This window comes from Delphinapterus leucas, chromosome 10, assembly GCF_059928025.1.
Source record: "Delphinapterus leucas isolate spDelLeu-1000000601 "Yukka" chromosome 10, BTC_Dleu_Yukka2, whole genome shotgun sequence".
NCBI classification, from domain to species: domain Eukaryota; kingdom Metazoa; phylum Chordata; class Mammalia; order Artiodactyla; family Monodontidae; genus Delphinapterus; species Delphinapterus leucas.
Window position 1 is genome coordinate 60,201,392 of NC_143138.1, and position 18,468 is coordinate 60,219,859.

The window sequence follows — 18,468 nt, forward strand, 5'->3', positions numbered from 1 at the left end:
GTGTCTCAATTTCTGCCCTACAAACCGGTTCATCTGTACCATTTTCTAGGTTCCACATATATGCGTTAATATACGATATTTGTTTTTCTCTTTCTGACTTACTTCACTCTGTATGACAGTCTCTAGATCCATCCACGTCTCTACAAATGAGCCAATTTTGTTCCTTTTTATGGCTGAGTAATATTCCATTGTATATATGTACCACATCTTTTTTATCCATTCATCTGTCGAGGGGCATTTAGGTTGCTTCCGTGTCCTGGCTATTGAAAATAGTGCTTCAGTGAACATTGGGGTGCATGTGTCTTTTTGAATTATGGTTTTCTCTGGGTATATGCCCAGTAGTGGGATTGCTGGGTCATATGGTAATTCTAATTTTATTTTTTTAAGGAACCTCCACACTGTTCTCCATAGTGACTGTATCAATTTACATTCCGACCAACAGTGCAAGAGGGTTCGCTTTTCTCCACACCTTCTCCAGCATTTGTTGTTTGTAGATTTTCTGATGATGCCCATTCTAACTGGTGGGAGGTGATACCACATTGTAGTTTTGATTTGCATTTCTCTAATAATTAGTGATGTTGAGCAGCTTTTCATAGGCTTCTTGGCCATCTGTATGTCTCCTTTGGAGAAATGTCTATTTAGGTCTTCTGCCCATTTTTGGATTGGGTTGTTTTTTTTTTTTTAATATTGAGCTACATGAGCTTTTTCTATATTTTGGAGATTAATCCTTTGTCCATTGATTTGTTTGCAAATATTTTCTCCCATTCTGAGGGTTGTCTTTTCGTCTTGTTTGTAGTTTCCTTTGCTTTGCAAAAGCTTTGAAGTTTCATTAGGTCCCATTTGTTTATTTTTGTTTTTATTTCCATTACTCTAGGAGGTGGATCAAAAGAGATCTTGCTGTGATTTATGTCAAAGAGTGTTCTTCCTGTGTTTTCCTCTAAGAGTTTTATAATGTCTGGGCTTACATTTAGGTCTCTAATCCATTTTGAGTTTATTTTTGTATATGGTGTTAGGGAGTGTTCTAATTTCATTCTTTTATATGTAGCTGTCCAGTTTTCCCAGCACCACTTATTGAAGGACTGTCTTTTCTCCATTGTATATCCTTGCTTCCTTTGTCATAGATTAGTTGACCATAGGTGCGTGGGTTTATCTCCGGGCTTTCTGTCCTTTTCCATTGATCTATATTTCTGTTTTTGTGCCAGTACCATATTGTCTTGATTACTGTAGCTTTGTAGTATGATCTTAAGTCAGGGAGTCTGATTCCTCCAGCTCCATTATTTTCCCTCAAGACTGCTTTGACTATTCGGGATCTTTTGTGTCTCCATACAAATTTTAAGATTTTTTGTTCTACTTCTGTAAAAAATGCCATTGGTAATTTGATAGGGATTGCATTAAATCTATAGATTGCTTTGGGTAGTATAGTCATTTTCACAGTATTGATTCTTCCCATCCAAGAACATGGTATATCTCTCCATCTCTTTGTATCATCTTTAATTTCTTTCATCAGTGTCTTATAGTTTTCTGCATACAGGTCTTTTGTCTCTCTAGGTAGGTGTATTCCTAGGTATTTTATTCTTTTTGTTGCAGTGGTAAATGGGAGTGTTTCCTTAATTTCTCTTTCAGATTTTTCATCATTGGTGTATAGGAATACAAGAGATTTCTGTGCATTAATTTTGTGTCCTGCAACTTTACCACATTCATTGATTAGCTCTAGTAGTTTTCCGATGGCATCTTTGGGGTTCTCTGTGTATAGTATCATGTCATTTGCAAACAGTGACATTATTACTTCTTTTCCAATTTGTATTCCTTTTATTTCTTTTTCTTCTCTGATTGCTATGGCTAGGACTTCCAAAACTATGTTGAATAATAGTGGTGAGAGTGGGCAACCTTTTCTGTTCCTGATGTTAGAGGAAATGCTTTCAGCTTTTCACCACTGAGAATGATGTTTGCTGTGGGTTTGTCATATATGGCCTTTATTATGTTGAGGTAAGTTCCCTGTTTGCCCACTTTCTGGAGAGTTTTTTATCATAAATGGGTGTTGAATTTTGTCAAAAGCTTTTTCTGCATCTATTGAGATGATCATATGGTTTTTCTTCTTCAGTTTGTTAATATGGTGTATCACATTGATTTGCTTATGTTGAAGAATCCTTGTATCCCTGGGATAAATCCCACTTGATCATGGTGTATGATCCTTTGAATGTGTTGTTGGATTCTCTTTGCTAGTATTTTATTGAGGATTTTTGCATCCATAATCATCAGTGATATTGGTCTGTAATTTTCTTTTTTTGTAGTAACTTTGTCTGGTTTTGGTATTAGGGTTATGGTGGCTTCGTAGAATGAATTTGGGAGTGTTCCTTCCTCTGCAATTTTTTGTAAGTCTTTGAGAAGGATAGGTGTTAGCTCTTCTCTGAATGTTTGATAGAATTCACCTGTGAAGCCATCTGGTCCTGGACTTTTGTTTGTTGGAATATTTCTAATCACAGTTTCAATTTCATTACTTGTGATTGGTCTGTTCATATTTTCTATTTCTTCCTGGTTCAGTCTTGGAAGGTTATACTTTTCTAAGAATTTGTCCATTTCTTTCAGGTTGTCCATTTTTTTGGCATAGAGTTGCTTGTAGTAGTCTCTTAGGATGCTTTGTATTTCTGTGGCGTCTGTTGTAACTTCTCCTTTTTCGTTTCTAATTTTATTGGTTTGAGTCCTCTCCCTCTTTTTCTTGATGAGTCTGGCTAATGGTTTATCAATTTTGTTTGTCTTCTCAAAGAACCAGCTTTTAGTTTTATTGATCTTTTCTGTTGTTTTCTTTGTTTCTATTTCATTTATTTCTGCTCTGATCTTTATGATTTCTTTCCTTCTGCTAAGTTTTGATTTTGTTTGTTCTTCTTTCTCTAGTTCCTTTAGGTGTAAGTTTAGATTGTTTATTTGAGATTTTTCTTGTTTCTTTAGGTAGGCTTATATAGCTATAAACTTCCCTCTTAGAACTGCTTTTGCTGCATCCCATAGGTTTTGGATCATCGTGTTTTCATTGTCATTTGTCTCTAGGTATTTTTTGATTTCCTCTTTGATTTGTTCAGTGATCTCTTGGTTATTTAGTAACGTATTGTTTAGCCTCCATATGTTTGCGTTTTTTATGTTTTTTTCCCTGTAGTTGATTTCTAATCTCATAGCGTTGTGGTCAGAAAAGATACTTGATATGATTTTAATTTTCTTAAATTTACCAAGGCTTGATTTGTGACCCAAGGTGTGATCTATCCTGGAGAATGTTCCGTGCGCACTTGAGAAGAAAGTGTAATCTGGTGTTTTTGGGTGGAATGTCCTATAAATATCAATTAAATCTATGTGGTCTATTGTGTCATTTAAAGCTTGTGTTTCCTTAGTAATTTTCTCTTTGGATGATCTGTCCGTGGGTGTAAGTGAGATGTTAAAGTCCCCCCATTATTATTGTGTTACTTTCGATTTCCTCTTTTTTAGCTGTTAGCAGTTGCCTTATGTATTGAGGTGCTCCTATGTTGGGAGCATATATAATTGTTATATCTTCTTCTTGGATTGATCTCTTGATCATTATGTAGTGTCCTTCTCTGTTTCTTGCAGTAGTCTTTATTTTAAAGTCTATTTTGTCTGATAATGAGTATTGGTACTCCAGCTTTCTTCTGATTTCCATTTGCATGGAATATCTTTTTCCATACCCTCACTTTCAGTCTGTATGTGTCCCTAGGTCTGAAGTGGGTCTCTTGTAGACAGCACATATATGGGTCTTGTTGTTGTATCCATTCAGCCAGTCTGTGTCTTTTGGTTGGAGCATTTAATCCATTGACGTTTAAGGTAATTATCAATATGTATGTTCCTATGACCATTTTCTTAATTGTTATGGGTTTGTTTTTGTAGGTCTTTTTCTTCTCTTGTGTTTCCCTCTTAGAGAAGTTCCTTTAGCATTTGTTGTAGAGCTGGTTTGGTGGCGCTGAATTCTCTTAGGTTTTGCTTGTCTGTAAAGCTTTTGATTTCTCCATCAAATCTGAATGAGATCCTTGCTGAGTAGAGTAATCTTGGTTGTAGGTTCTCCCCTTTCATCACTTTAAATATGTCATGTCACTCCCTTCTGGCTTGTAGAGTTTCTGCTGAGAAATCAGCTGTTAACCTTATGGGAGTTCCCTTGTATGTTATTTGTCTTTTTTCCCTTGCTGCTTAGAGATGAGGGTCCATTTCTGGAATGTGGAATTGGAAATATCTGCATGAACTCATTATTTCTTTCTGTCTAAAAGATGTATACTTCTTATCTCTGTCCTCTGAATCAGTGACCCAGTAGCAATGAGTGTTTCTAGTGCTGAGACCATGGTCTCTAAATACCAGTCTCATTAAAAGAAACCAGGACTCCTTCGAGAGGTAACTAATGCACAGTCGTAGGCAGGAATTCATAAGATGAGCTTGAGACATATTATCTTAGTAGAAGGTAGGTAATTTTCAAGGGGCTCTCAGTGGCCATAGATGGACAAGTTTAGCATAAAAATAATAGTGATCGAAATCAACTAAAATCCATAAAATACGTTATTTAAAAACCTATTATATTCACATTGATGCTCCAAAGTGAACTGATCAGTAACCTTGGTAATTTCTAGCTTCCCCCACCCCGCTACCTCGGTCCCATTTGGACTTGCAATCACTCCAAAATCATTGTTGTGAAAACTGGTGAATGATAACAAAGAAACATTTATCAAGCATCTACCTTGCCTTTCCTTTACAAACCATATTTTATGATAGCAAAATAAGTTGATAAAGGAAGGTTCTTTATAGAAGAAAAGCAGATGAAAAAATATACAAGGAATGACAGAATTTGAAAATTCCATATTGCCATGTCTAAAATAATACAACTGGACATTGGTCATTAGTAGATAACGTTTGATGTGGAAGTTTATACTGGATGAGTTAGGCTAACAGCCCGTGAACCCATGGGTCAATTTCAATATCATTAAGAGTAGAACAACTGGACAGTATATCCCTCCAGATATATTGCAACAGGATATACACAGTAGCCAGCTCCAAGTATTCTTGCCAAAATAATCAAACCTGAATTAAATTGAGTCTATAGGTCTAGTTACCAGTTTACAGGAAATGCAGGGATATAATAACAACCCAACAAGAACATCTGCCGGAAAAATATTCTCATTTGTCCAACAAATAAATGGCCTGAAAAATTGCAGGTGGGGAAGAGGACTGTTAGAGGTTGAAGGAGACTTAAGATCTGTGGCCAAATGGAATGTGTGGACCTGCTTTGTATCTTGAGTCAAACAAATGAACTGTAAAAAAGAAGACAGTTTTTTGTGACAGTTGAGTTTTGAACGCAGATGGTATATTGAGTATGTTAAGAAGTGGGTTAATTGTATTAGGTGGTAATGGCGTTGTGGTTATGTTTTTTAAAAAAAAGGTATATGTGAGACTTACAGAAGCAGTTACAGGAGAAATAAGATGATATCTAGAATTTGCTTTAAAATACTAAAAAAAGAAAAGTAGATGGGGATAATTAAACAATATTGGCAAACTATGATAATTATGAAAGAGGGTGATAGGGATTCATTTTACTGAAATTTCTCATGACTTTCTTTGTTTTCATAATAAAATGTTTAAACAAGAAAAACTTGTATTTTCATCTGAAGTGAAAGTTCTGTCTATGAAGAGCACTGACTATATGGCTGAGCTAGGCCATGTAACATCGTATTAATGGGCTTTGCTGGCATTTTCACTGTTACGAAGAAAGACTTAGGTCGTACTTCATTTCTAATCTCATATGAGCACCTTCCCTGACAGCAGGTGACTTCCAAGTGTAATCTCAGAGCTTGGTGTTTGTTGCCTGTTTTTTCACAGGCTGGAAAGGCTTGCCAGCCCAGCATGGATTCGATCGCATTCATTGTGCTGCTTTTGCTTGAAAACTGAATAAAGATCAGGAAGAGCACAGTTGTTCATCAGCTGTTCCGTCTGAATCAAGCAGCATGTAGATGGGTATCCAGGGGTCCGCCTCCTCCTTCTGAAGGACCGCTGTTCACATAGCTGGGTCCCTTGCACCTCTGACCATCAGCATGATGTGTCGCAAAGTAATCATGAACTCCCCAAAAGAGAACATCTTCTCTTGCAGCATGTGTTTACCACATACTACGTTTTAAAGCCCTTCTACCCTACCTGCAGCTCACAAACGCCAAGTGCTGATTCATAGAGTGCACTTGAGTGATGCATGCTAACTCAGAAGAGAATGCCTGTCGGTGTAATGCATGTGTCCTAATAATTGCTTTTCTTTACTATGTGTCATTGATGATATGTGCTATGAAACCTTGTCACTTGATAGAGAAATTTTGCAAATAATTCATTCGACTTTCCCTTCAAGTGTATTTATTTTCAGCTTTGTGGCTTATACCGGTTTTTGCCGCAAGGATTACAACTTTGAATGATGCTCTGTAATTTTGGTTTCTCTCTGCCTTTAGTGATAAAGTTAATTGCTTTTGTAGTCTAATTACTTTGCACTTGTCTAGGAACACTAGATTGGTTTACTGAAAATGACCGTGTGCAGTGTCTGGGAAGGGTACCAAAGGTCGGATGGCTGTGCCTGACAGAGTTTCCATCCAATTGTCCTGAGAACTAGCGACCAGTGGATTGCAGGGCCAATAAATAAGTGGATTGCAGGTCCAGCTTACAACACATGTCCTCCTTCCTTACCATGTTTTTTTCCCCATCTGCTTGTGTAAAATATTTATAGTCGAAGATTCACTTTTTTCTAGAACGTTGAGATCTGTTGATACTAAAGGACCCCCTTACCGTTTCGGTTTATAACATTTCATGTTGTCTTTTCACCACGTTTACATCTGAATCATTTTGGGAATTCAAAATGTAATGCTGCATTACAATAATAATAAAAATGCCAACTTAAATGTATTGGTCATAACAAACTACATCAAAGTGAAAGTTGAGGGCTTCCCTGGTGGCGCAGTGGTTGAGAGTCTGCCTGCCGATGCAGGGGACACGGGTTCATGCCCTGGTCCGGGAGGATCCCACATGCCGCGGAGTGGATAGGCCCGTGAGCCATGGCCGCTGAGCCTTTACGTCCGGAGCCTGTGCTCCGCAACGGGAGAGGCCAGAACAGTGAGAGGCCCGACTACCGCACAAAAAAAAAAAAAAAAAAAAAAAAAGTGAAAGTTGATGAAGACCAGCCACAGTGTGAATATGAGGTTTGCAGAGACAGACCTGGCAATTTCTCAATTTCACATTGTTTAAAATCATTATCGTACACTTTGGAATGCATGTGAAAAAAATCATTTCTTTAGCCTCTGGAGGTGACCCAATTACTTTTCCATCCTTGATAGATCCCCAGTTCACTTGTGGTCTCTGAGCCACCCTATGAAGAACTGTACCTTTAAACAGAACCTGGGGACAGGATGTTTACATATAGCACTGTGCAGTGTCAGGGAGTCTTCCATCCCTGGAAGCCTGTCCATGTAGTATAGTGTTTCTCAAAGTGTAATTTGGGGAACCCTTCCACCAAAATCAGCGGGGGAGCTTTTTAACAAGTATATTCCTAGGCCTCATTCCAGGCTCCTGAGCAGACTCTCTGGGCGTGTGGCCTGGGAACCTGCATTTTAGAAACCCTTCCCAAGTGTACCTGGTACAAATACAGTTGAAGGACTGTTTAGAGTTTATGCAGCGTAGACTATGTATGCCTGCTCTGCTGGGTTTACGTGACACGTTATTTTTATATTTTATGATGAATGTTTTTACCCTTCTCCTATTTTACCCCCAGGACTGGTCCATCATGTCTGTAACCTGTTCACTGAAACTGCCACACTGTGCTTGGATGTGGACAATAAAAACAACAACGAGATGGCAGCCGCCCTGCTATTTTCCCTGCTTGACATTTTGCACAGCATGCTGACCTATACCTCCGGAGTCGTGCGACTGGCTCTGCAGGTAGAGGACCTCTCTCTCCACATCTTGAACAACCCTGTGCCACGTCCCACTTCCCTTTCCTTCTCTTTTCTCTCATCTTCCTTGAATGTGGCTTTATTTTTGGAAAAGAACATATGATTCCGTAGGGAGAGAATACCATATTCATTAGCCATCTTTGGGTGACCAGTGTCAAGGACAGGTAATTTGAACACAAAGTCTGAAAGGAAAGCAGGAGAGGCCCAAGCAAAGAATTGGTGAGTACTCATTAGGGAACTGCTGGCGACCCAGAGATCATTTGGACTGTGAGGTTGGCCAAGCAGTGTGTAGTCTTTCCTGTCCAGAGATGGCACTCCAGCCCACCCCCAACAGGATGGATTAGCTAGCGAGCAGCAGCGGATTGAGGTTATAGGTGCGCATACACACGCACACATAATGTGTTTGTATGTGCATAGATACACACACATACATATACATGCATATGCAACACATAAACCCTCACACTTGCTTTCCGTTATGACTGATAATGTGGAATTGCAAGATGGTTTTTTTTGTTTGTTTTTAAATATCTTTATTGGAGTATAATTGCTTTACAATGGTGTGTTAGTTTCTGCTCTATCACAAAGTGAATCATCTATACGTATACGTATATGTCCATATCCCCTCCCTCTTGCGTCTCCCTCCCACCCTCCCTATCCCACCCCTCTAGGTGGGCACAAAGCACCGAGCTGATCTCCCTGTGCTATGTGGCTGCTTCCCACTAGCTATCTATTTTATTTATTTTACATTTGGTAGTGTATATATGTCCATGCCACTCTCTCACTTTGTCCCAGCTTACCCGTCCCTCTCCCTGTGTCCTCAAGTCTGTTCTCTACGTCTGCATCTTTATTCCTGTCCTGCCCCTAGGTTCTTCAGAACCTTTTTTTTTTTTTTAAGATTCCATATATATGTGTTAGCATACAGTATTTGTTTTTCTCTTTCTGACTTACTTCACTCTGTGTGACAGTCTCTATCTCCATCCACCTCACTACAAATAACTCAATTTCATTTCTTTTTATGGCTGTAATATTCCATTGTATACATGTGCCACATCTTCTTTATCCATTCATCTGCTTATGGACACTTAGGTTACTTCCATGTCCTGGCTATTGTAAATAGAGCTGCAGTGAACATTGTGGTACATGATTTCTTTTGAATTATGGTTTTCTCAGGGTATATGCCCAGTAGTGGGATTGCTGGCTCATATGGTAGTTCTATTTGTAGTTTTTTAAGGAACCTCCATACTGTTCTCCATAGTGGCTGCATCAATTTACATTCCCACCAACAGTGCAAGAGGGTTCCCTTTTCTCCACACCCTCTCCAGCATTTATTGTTTGTAGATTTTTTGATGATGGCCATTCTGACTGGTGTGAGGTGATACCTCACTGTAGTTTTGATTTGCTTTTCTCTAATGATAGTGATGTTGAGCATCCTTTCATGTGTTTGTTGGCCGTCTGTATATCTTCTTTGGGGAAATGTCTGTTTAGGTCTTCTGCCCATTTTTGGATTGGGTTGTTTGTTTTTTTGATATTGAGTTACATGAGCTGCTTGTATATTTTGGAGATAATCCTTTGTCAGTTGCTTCGTTTGCAAATATTTTCTTCCATTCTGAGCGTTGTCTTTTTGTCTTGTTTATGGTTTCCTTTGCTGTGCAAAAGCTTTTACGTTTCATTAGGTCCCATTTGTTTATTTTTGTTTTTATTTCCATTTCTCTAGGAGGTGGGTCAAAAAGGATCTTGCTGTGACTTATGTCATAGTTTTCCTGTGTTTTCCTCTAAGAGTTTTAGAGAATCTGGCCTTATATTTAGGTCCTTAATCCATTTTGAGTTTATTTTTGTGTGTGGTGTTAGGAAGTGTTCTAATTTCATTCTTTTACATGTAGCTGTCGCGTTTTCCCAGTAACACTTACTGAAGAGGCTGTCTTTTCTCCATTGTAAATTCTTGCCTCCTTTAACAAAGATAAGGTGACCATATGTACATGGGTTTATCTTTGGACTTTCTCTCCTGTTCCATTGGTCTATATTTCTGTTTTTGTGCCACTACCATACTGCCTTGATTACTGTAGCTTTGAGCTGGAGGAATCAGGCCCCCTGCAAGATGGTTTTGAGGGCTAGAGATGTATTGGGTTGGCCAAAAAGTTCCTTTGGTTTTTAAGTAAAAAGACACATTTTTCATTTGCACCAAGAACTTTATTGAACAACATATTCACCCTTTTTTGTTCCACTGCCTTCTGCCATTTTCAGGCAACTTCATAATTCCATTTTCCCAAAACTTTTTGTCTTTTTGAGCCAATAACTGTCCCAGGTGCCTTTTACAGTCTTCCACGGAATGGAAATTTTTCCATTAAGAGAATTTTGTAAAGACCTAAATAAATGGAAATCCGAAGGTGCAATGTCTGGTAAAAATGGCGGATGAATCAGAAGTTCCCACCCAAGCTGTAAGTTTTTGCCTGGTCATCATAGAAACACGCGGTCTTGCGTTATCCTGATGGAAGATTATGTGTTTTCTGTTGACTAATTCTGGACACTTTTCATTGAGTGCTGCTTTCAGTTGGTCTAACTGGGAGCAGTACTTGTTGGAATTAATCGTTTGGTTTCCTGGAAGGAGCTCATAATAGAGGACTCCCTTCTGATCCCACCATATACACATCACCTTCTTTGGAAGAAGACCAGCCTTGGTGTGGTTGGTGATGGTTCATTTCACTTGCCCCACAGTCTCTTCCATTCCACGTTATTGGGCAGTATCCACTTTTTATCACCCATCACAATTTGTTTTAGAAACAAAACGTTTTCATTACATTTCAATGGAGAATCGTATGTGGAAATACGGTCAAGAAGATTTTTTTCCCTTAACTTATGCGGAACCCAAACATCAAAGCGATGAACATAACCAAGTGGTGCAAATGATTTTCAGCGCTTGATTTGGATATTTTGAGTATGTCGGCTGTCTCCCGAATGGTATAACATTGATTGTTCTCAGTTAATGTCTCAGTTTGATCGCTCTCAATTTCAACTGGTCTACCCGACCGCGGAGCATCAGCCAGCGAGAAATCTCCAGCATGAAACTTCAGAAACCACTTTTGACATGTTCGATCGGTCACAGCACCTGCTCCATACACTGCACAAATCTTTTTTTGCGTTTCAGTTGTGTTTTTACCTTTCTTGAAGTAGTAAAGCATAATATGCTGAAAATGTTGCTTTTTTTCTTCCATCTTCAGTATTAAAATGGCTACACAAAAATCCACCAATTTTGATAAGTTCTTTTTAAATGCACGCTGATATGACAGCTATCACTAACAAAATTGTTTCAAATGAAGTTAAAGACAACTAAGTGCCACTAGGGCCATCTTATGGAAAAGCTGAATGAATCTTTTGGCCACCCATCATTTAGTGGCTATAGAAAAGTCAGGTAGCCCCAGACTGTAACCTGGCATCGTGCTCTGAGGAAGGAAGGGCATGTGAGTTCACTGAGTAGTACTTTATGTGTTAGGTACCACCACATGCTTATCTCCTTTCATGTTTTCTCTAAAGAATTGAGTCAGCTGATACTTAGATCATGGGATAGCACACAGCCAATATGAATTCACTGTTATATTTAGAATCCCAATAAAATTGCAAGAGATGGGTATCAATGGTAGCATCCTGGCTTGGATAGATGCAGAAGTTGATGTTGAAAGCAGACTGTTCTGATACCTTGCCAAGAGTCACAGTAGCAGACCCAAGAATGAATCTCTAGACCCCGGTTTAGTCTCTGTTATTCATCATTATCTTTTACCCGCAGTTAAGGTGGTGAAGTATGTAGCTTGTCTTGTGTGTTTTACTAAATAATTCCAAGATCCCCTCAACCAGGATGATAGTCAGTCAATAAGTTTTCACCCAAACTTGTAAAGCCAGTAGATGAAAATTGCCTTTGGACTACGTTGCTGTTTTTATTTGCTCATATTCTAAATGAACAGTAAAGCTTGGCTAAGTACTTACGGAATCCTGAATTATGGATTTCTCTTAGTTTTCCCTCTCTTTTCTAATAAGTGTCTCTTCAGAGAGCATTGTTTCTTTTTCTTAAAATTTTTATTGGAATGTAGTTGATTTACATTGTTGTGTTGGTTTCTGCTATACAGCACAGTGAATCAGTTATACATACACATAGGTCCACTCTTTTTTAGATTCTTTTTCCATGTAGGTCATTACAGAGTATTGAGTAGAGTGCCCTGTGCTATACAGTTGGTCCTTTTAAGTTATCGAGAGCATTGTTTCTTATTTCAGTTTCCACAGTGGTAGCTTTATGTAATTCTTCAAGGTGTCGTTGATAGTTACTCTCACAAGATGCTTTGATGAAATCAATCTGTAAAAGATTGTGGGGCTTCCCTGGTGGCACAGTGGTTGAGAGCCCGCCTGCCGATGCAGGGGACACGGGTTCCTGCCCCGGTCCGGGAAGATCCCACACGCCGCGGAGCGGCTGGGCCCGTGAGCCATGGTCGCTGGGCCTGCGCGTCTGGAGCCTGTGTTCCGCAACGGGAGAGGCCACAACAGTGAGAGGCCCGCGTACCGCAAAAAAAAAAAAAAGATTGTGTAGGTTGTGGATAAAAAGGATCAGAAGTCTAAAAATTCTTTAAATTCCAGAACATAGAAATCCTCTTTTATTTCAAGTGATCAGGTAGGGTGTTTAAAAGGAAACTCCTTAGTACAAAGTATTTTCTAATTCTTTTTTTCAATTTGTTAGTGTACCAATAGATCACTGTTTTTTATTCTTGCATTTTTTTCAGCACCACTTTTTTTTGTTTGTTTGCGTTACACGGGCCTCTCACTGTTGTGGCCTCTCCCGTTGCAGAGCACAGGCTCCGGACGCGCAGGCTCAGCGGCCATGGCTCACGGGCCCAGCCGCTCCGGGGCATGTGGGACCTTCCCGGACCGGGGCACGAACCCGTGTCCCCTGCATCGGCAGGTGGACTCTCAACCACTGCGCCACCAGGGAAGCCCTCAGCAGCACTTTGTATTTTACTGCTCTCATCTTTCTAAATCTTTCCCTCTAATATCTGCCAAGTATTGCTTTTGACCTTGATGACCGACTTTGATCTACATGGTACCTGGTGTCAGTCTGAAAGAGGTAGGGTCCTTGAGACTGAATTAGGGAAAAGGTTGGGAAAAGAAATGGAGTGGGCACCAACGACACATCCTTCTAGAACACTGAGCTGAAAGTTCTTTCCAAAGCACAAGTCACCTCTTCCATTTGTCTGCACACCTGGGATTCTTCTGCATTCAAAGCTCATGTCTGCTTTTAACAGGAACCTCTCGAAAGTAGAAGAGCTGAGTGTTGCCAGTGTTTAAAATGATAATAGTGCTTAGATTTATGAAGTGCTTTTCTTTTTCAAGGAGGAGAGGGATATGATGCAGGAATGTGTACTGGGAAGGTGAGGAGTAGGGGAGGGAGGTGTCAGAATCTCTGCTAGGAGTCCGATCCCTATCCCCAACCTACCTTGTGAGTTTGTGTGTGAAGGATGTGGAAGCAGAGACAAATAGATGCCCAGGACTCACTGGTGTGGTGGGAGCACTTGGGCCTTGCAGGCTGGAACACCTTGGATTTGAATCCCAGCCACGTCACTTTTTTTTTTTTTTTTTTTTTTTCGGTACATGGGTCTCTCACTGTTGTGGCCTCTCCCGTTGCGGGACTCAGAGGCTCAGCGGCCATGGCTCACGGGCCCAGCCGCTCTGTGGCATGTGGGATCTTCCCGGACCGGGGCACGAACCCGTGTCCCCTGCATTAGCAGGCGGACTCTGAACCACTGCGCCACCAGGGAAGCCCCCAGCCACGTCACTTTTACCTGTGAGGCGCTGGGCACGTTACTTGACCTGAGTATCAGTTTCCTTGTCTGTAAAGTAGACATGCTAACTACTCAGCAGGGGACTTAAATGAGAGAATACAAGATATGTAAATATGATGTGCCTTAAGTATACCTGGCCCAGGGAAGGTAAGCGATAAATGGTTGCTGTATTATTAATAGCAACAAGAAGAAAGGTGCTCACCTCCCGTTTCTGTTTACAGAGGGTTCCTGGGGGCCATGATTTCTTCATTTCTGTGTCCTGGCACATGGGAGGGCACTCAGTTCGTATTTACGGAGTGAACTAACTCCTAGCAGGCTTACGAGATATAAATTTATGGTTTATTTTGCATTTGTGAGCCTAGCCTAGGGCTTGGCACCTGTGATTTTGGCAGGAATCAAGAGAAGAAGGGTGTTAGGTGTCAGGGAGCTTCATTTTGGTATGACGGCCAATACCCAAATAGTGGAGCAAATCATCATCTTAATACACTGAGATGCCTCACCCCTGGGAGGTACAGGGTCCTGCAGAGTGAACAGCGGCGGGGGATGTTACCAAGTTTGGGGGCTAGGGAAAGAAAATATTCAATATTAAAATCCAGGTCACCTGACTTCCCAGTCTGGGCCTTGTCTCTCACTTCTGGAGTGATGGGGGACAGCTTGATACATTACTCTGGTAGTAGGACGGTTTAACTGCTGTTGGTCTGCAGGTGTGTCGGCATTGCCTGGAAGACTGAAATGTGGCCCCTGAGTCGTCTTTGATCTCACACTCACGTGAAGGCTGCCAGGGTAGGGGCTACAGTCTCTATTTCAGTATCCCTTGGAGTTACCAGTTTGACTCCTCCAGGCTTTGCCCTTATTGTTGTCCCCCAGGAGCTACCCCGTCTGGTGGCTGAGTGCAAGTGAGATTTGTCTGCTGTAGTCCGTGTGGTCCTCATCGTTTCTCTCCTGCCCTTGAAAACTTCGATGACATCTCATTATCTACATATCATTTTCTAACTCCTTGGCAAGACGGTCAAGGCCTCGTATGATCAGCCCCAGGGTGGTTTTCCAGCCTTGTCCGCCAGCCCTCACGTAGCCTATGCGCATGCCAAACAGTCACCTTGGCATTTTCCACGTGGATCCGGTGCCTTATCACTCCCGGCCTTTCCTCACGTGATTCCAGCACCTGAAACACCGGCTGTCCACGTCATTCCCTGCAGACCTCGTCCCCACCATCCAAACGGTGACTTTGTGTCACCTTTTCCTACTCCCGCCCCAGCTCCTCTATTCCCTCCTCCACTGTGGCAGTTTTCACACTCTGCCTTTAGTGCAGTTATTTGAAAACTTGCCATTCTTCTTCTATTTTTAAATTTTATTGAAGTATAGTTGATTTACAGTGTTGTGTTCATTTCTGCTGTACAGCAAAGTGACTCAGTTATGCATATGTGTACTCTTTTTCATATTCTTTTCCATTATATCGAACATAGTTCCCTATGCTATACAGTAGGACCTTGTTGTTTATCCCTTCTATGTATAATAGTTTGCATCTGCTAATCCCAAACTCCCAATCCATCTTCCCTCACCCACCCCACTGCTCCCCGCTTGGCAACCACAAGTCTGTTCTCTATGTTTGTGTCTGTTTTATAGATAAGTTCATTTGTGTTGTGTTTTAGATTCCACATGTAAGTGCTGTCATATGGTATTTGTCTTTCTCTTTCTGACTTACTTTGCATAGTATGATCATCTCTAGATCCATCCATGTTTCTGGAAATGGCACTATTTCATTCTTTTTAACGGCTGAGTAGTATTTCATTGTGTATAGGTACCATATCTTCTTTTTTTTTTTGCGGTATGCGGGCCTCTTACTGTTGTGGCCTCTCCCGTTGCAGAGCACAGGCTCTGGATGCGCAGGCTCAGCGGCCATGGTTCTCGGGCCCAGCCTCTTCAAGGCATGTGGGATCTTCTCAGACCGGGGCACAAACCCGTGTCCCCTGCATCGGCAGGCGGACTCCCAACCACTGCGCCACCAGGGAAGCCCCCATATCTTCTTTATCAATTCATCTGTCGATGGACATTTAGGCCATTTCCATGTCTTAGCTACTGTAAGTCGTGCTGCTATGAGCATAGGGGTGCATGTATCTTTCGGAATTATAGTTTTGTCTGGATATGTGCCCAGGAGTGATATTGCTGGATCATATGGCAACTCTGTTTTTGGTTTTTTGAGGAACCTCCATACTGTTTTCCTTCGTAAAGCATGCCATTCTTTTAATGAAACCGTGGGGTTCTACAGAGTGGGGACTGAGTCGTATCATCTGTGCATGGCAAGCGTGTGGGTGACGGTGTCTGGGGAGCACACCGAGTGTTGACTTGAATTGTCTAGGCCACACCATTGCACGTTGTGCTCTGTTGTGCTTAAACCTGCTTAGGACATTGGCAGCAGCTGCCTGAGGAATTGACTCTTGTTCACTACAGGTGCTGTACCTCTGTGTTCATGTAACAAAGCTCTGTTGAGGACCTGCCCCCTGTGCACTAGATTCATGTAGCAGTGGTAGATGTAATAGAGTTATATTCTTCCTGGCCTTTCTTCTTGTGCCAAGAAGTTAGCTGTATCCCCTTATCTCATTTTGGGTAATGCTGTAATGCCATTTAATATTACATATGGCTCATAAGTTGACATGCCCGTGTTTTATATGTTTACAGCTATTAAATTTATATTTGTACCTAGAGTTCTCGTCTGAGATCCGTACTTAATATATTCAGTAGCTTCCTAAACGTGACCACTAGAATGCCCCACAGTCCCCTCAAATTCAACATGTCTAAAGCGGAGCTCAGGACTCACCTCCCAAACCATTCTCCTGCCAGCAAGCCCTGCCCCTCTCATCCTGCTGTGCAAACTAGAAACCTGGGGGTCATTCTTAAATTTTCCCTTTTTAATATTCCTCATTTAATTTGTTAGCAAATAATTTAGATTTTGCCTCAAGCACTACTGCTAGCACCCAACTCAGGCTGCCCTCTCCTCTTGCCCAGGCTGTAACAGCTGGGTGAGCCAAGAACCATGGATGGCCAGGAGTGGGGTTGGTTACCAGCCAGCAAGGACTGGGGCAGTGAGTTGCTGAAAGGGATCAGTGGGACAGAGGCAAAGGCAGAGGACTGGACAGGGAGGACCGTAGCAACATCACGGCAGAGGTGCGTTTTCTTGCTGTGGAAAGAGCCCCTTGCAGAATGCACACATAAGGTATCTGGGAATCGAGAGGCTGACTCTGGAGAGTGTGCCGTTGGGGAGCTGGAGAGACCCTGAGAGAGGCTGGCCAGGCCCCTGTATTCGTTGCTCGGCTACCCACATGTGACCCTCTTGGCGCACAGAGTTTCTGCTGTGGGCCTGGATTTTTGTGAGGAGAGTTGAATTTCATATGCATTCCTGATGTGCACCTTCCTCTTCTGCAAGCTATAGCATTCCCTTTCTGGAACGCTTGGCATCTTTATAAGGAGGTGGTACCCGAATACTGGCGGGCAGGGTCAGGTTGTCTCTTGGTGACAATAACAAATGACTGTAGACCTTGGAGGGTCTGGAGGCCCACTGGATATCCTGGCGGGAAGAGTCCCAGTGTGTGCTTGTGCTTGTAGCCGTGTCTCCTTGCTTATGTGTGTTTGGAAAGGAAGCAGTGGCCCCATGCCCCTCCCTGCCTAGGTGCTGGTTTGCAAGACTGCCTTATTTTTCCCAAGAGACAGTTGGTGTACTCTAAAGGATAACATATTAATGTGCAAAGGCCGATATTCCACCTCACATGGTGCTTCAGAAGGCAGGATCAACAGCCGAACTTCAGAAAGGTTCAGACCTAGGGTAGTGCTACGCGTTTGTTTTCTGGGAGGAAATTTCACCTCTCTAATAGAGGCCAAGGGTTGAGGTAGGGATAGGGGAGGGGAGAGGTGAGAGAAAACTCCTAGCTACCAATTATTGTTGTCCCCCTTGGCTGCAGAGAGGTGCAAGCTGTTAAAAGGCAGGTGTCTGATTTTCCACAACATCCTTTTTTTTTTTCTTTTTCCTTTTGAACGAAGGAAAGCGCGCCACTTAAATTCTCTCCATACGCCTGAAGGCAGAAGGAATCTTGGCATTTATGTGAGGGGCCCCAGAGTCTATGTTAGTGACCGAACTAAGGCGGGGCAGCCTGCTTTAAAAAGGCTCTGGCAAAGGTCATTACCTAAAAGTAGTTTTGTTCTGAGTGAAATTAAAAACAGAGAGGGTGTATGCGAATGAAATGTGTATGTGCTATAGCAAATACAATAAATAATCAGTGCCTTCTCTCAGTATAAAATTATTCATCTCTATGATAGAAATCTTCTCTGAAATGAGGCAGTTCTATAAAACTCCTGGGAAAGACACACTTTAAGTTAAAGCCACTCATTTCTGAATTCTTACTTCCATTGTGTACTTCCTAAGCAATGTAGACCTGTGTCTGAAGCTTCTTCATGCAGTGTCCAAAGCCTGTTCATTCGATCAATATTCTAGATGTTATTTGAGCAGGTGTGTGCATATAGAGAAGGAAGGCACAGCAGAATGCATTTGGTCTGCATCATATAATGTGTATGTATAACAGTGCCCAGAAGAGGTGAGCTTCTGTGATTTGGGGGCATTTAGCCTGGATTCATCCTCCAGCTTTGTCACCCATTGTCTGTGGGACTTTAGACAAACTACTCAACCTCTCTGAACTTTAGTT

The 18,468-nt window shown here is 41.6% G+C and overlaps 1 protein-coding gene across 11 annotated transcripts in view; it reads left to right on the plus strand.

Annotated features, from left to right (window-relative positions):
* ULK4 (unc-51 like kinase 4) overlaps nt 1–18,468 on the plus strand; it is a 518,222-nt gene that overhangs the window by 332,773 nt on the left and 166,981 nt on the right. For all 11 annotated transcript variants that reach the window (XR_016394710.1, XM_089919133.1, XM_022563634.3 and 8 more), the window contains one exon: nt 7,778–7,944. Coding sequence is in view for 10 of the 11 variants with exons in the window: in XM_089919133.1 (XP_089775259.1) it covers nt 7,778–7,944 (167 nt within the window). In the remaining variant the exon portion in view is untranslated. The remainder of the gene's footprint in view (nt 1–7,777; nt 7,945–18,468) is intronic.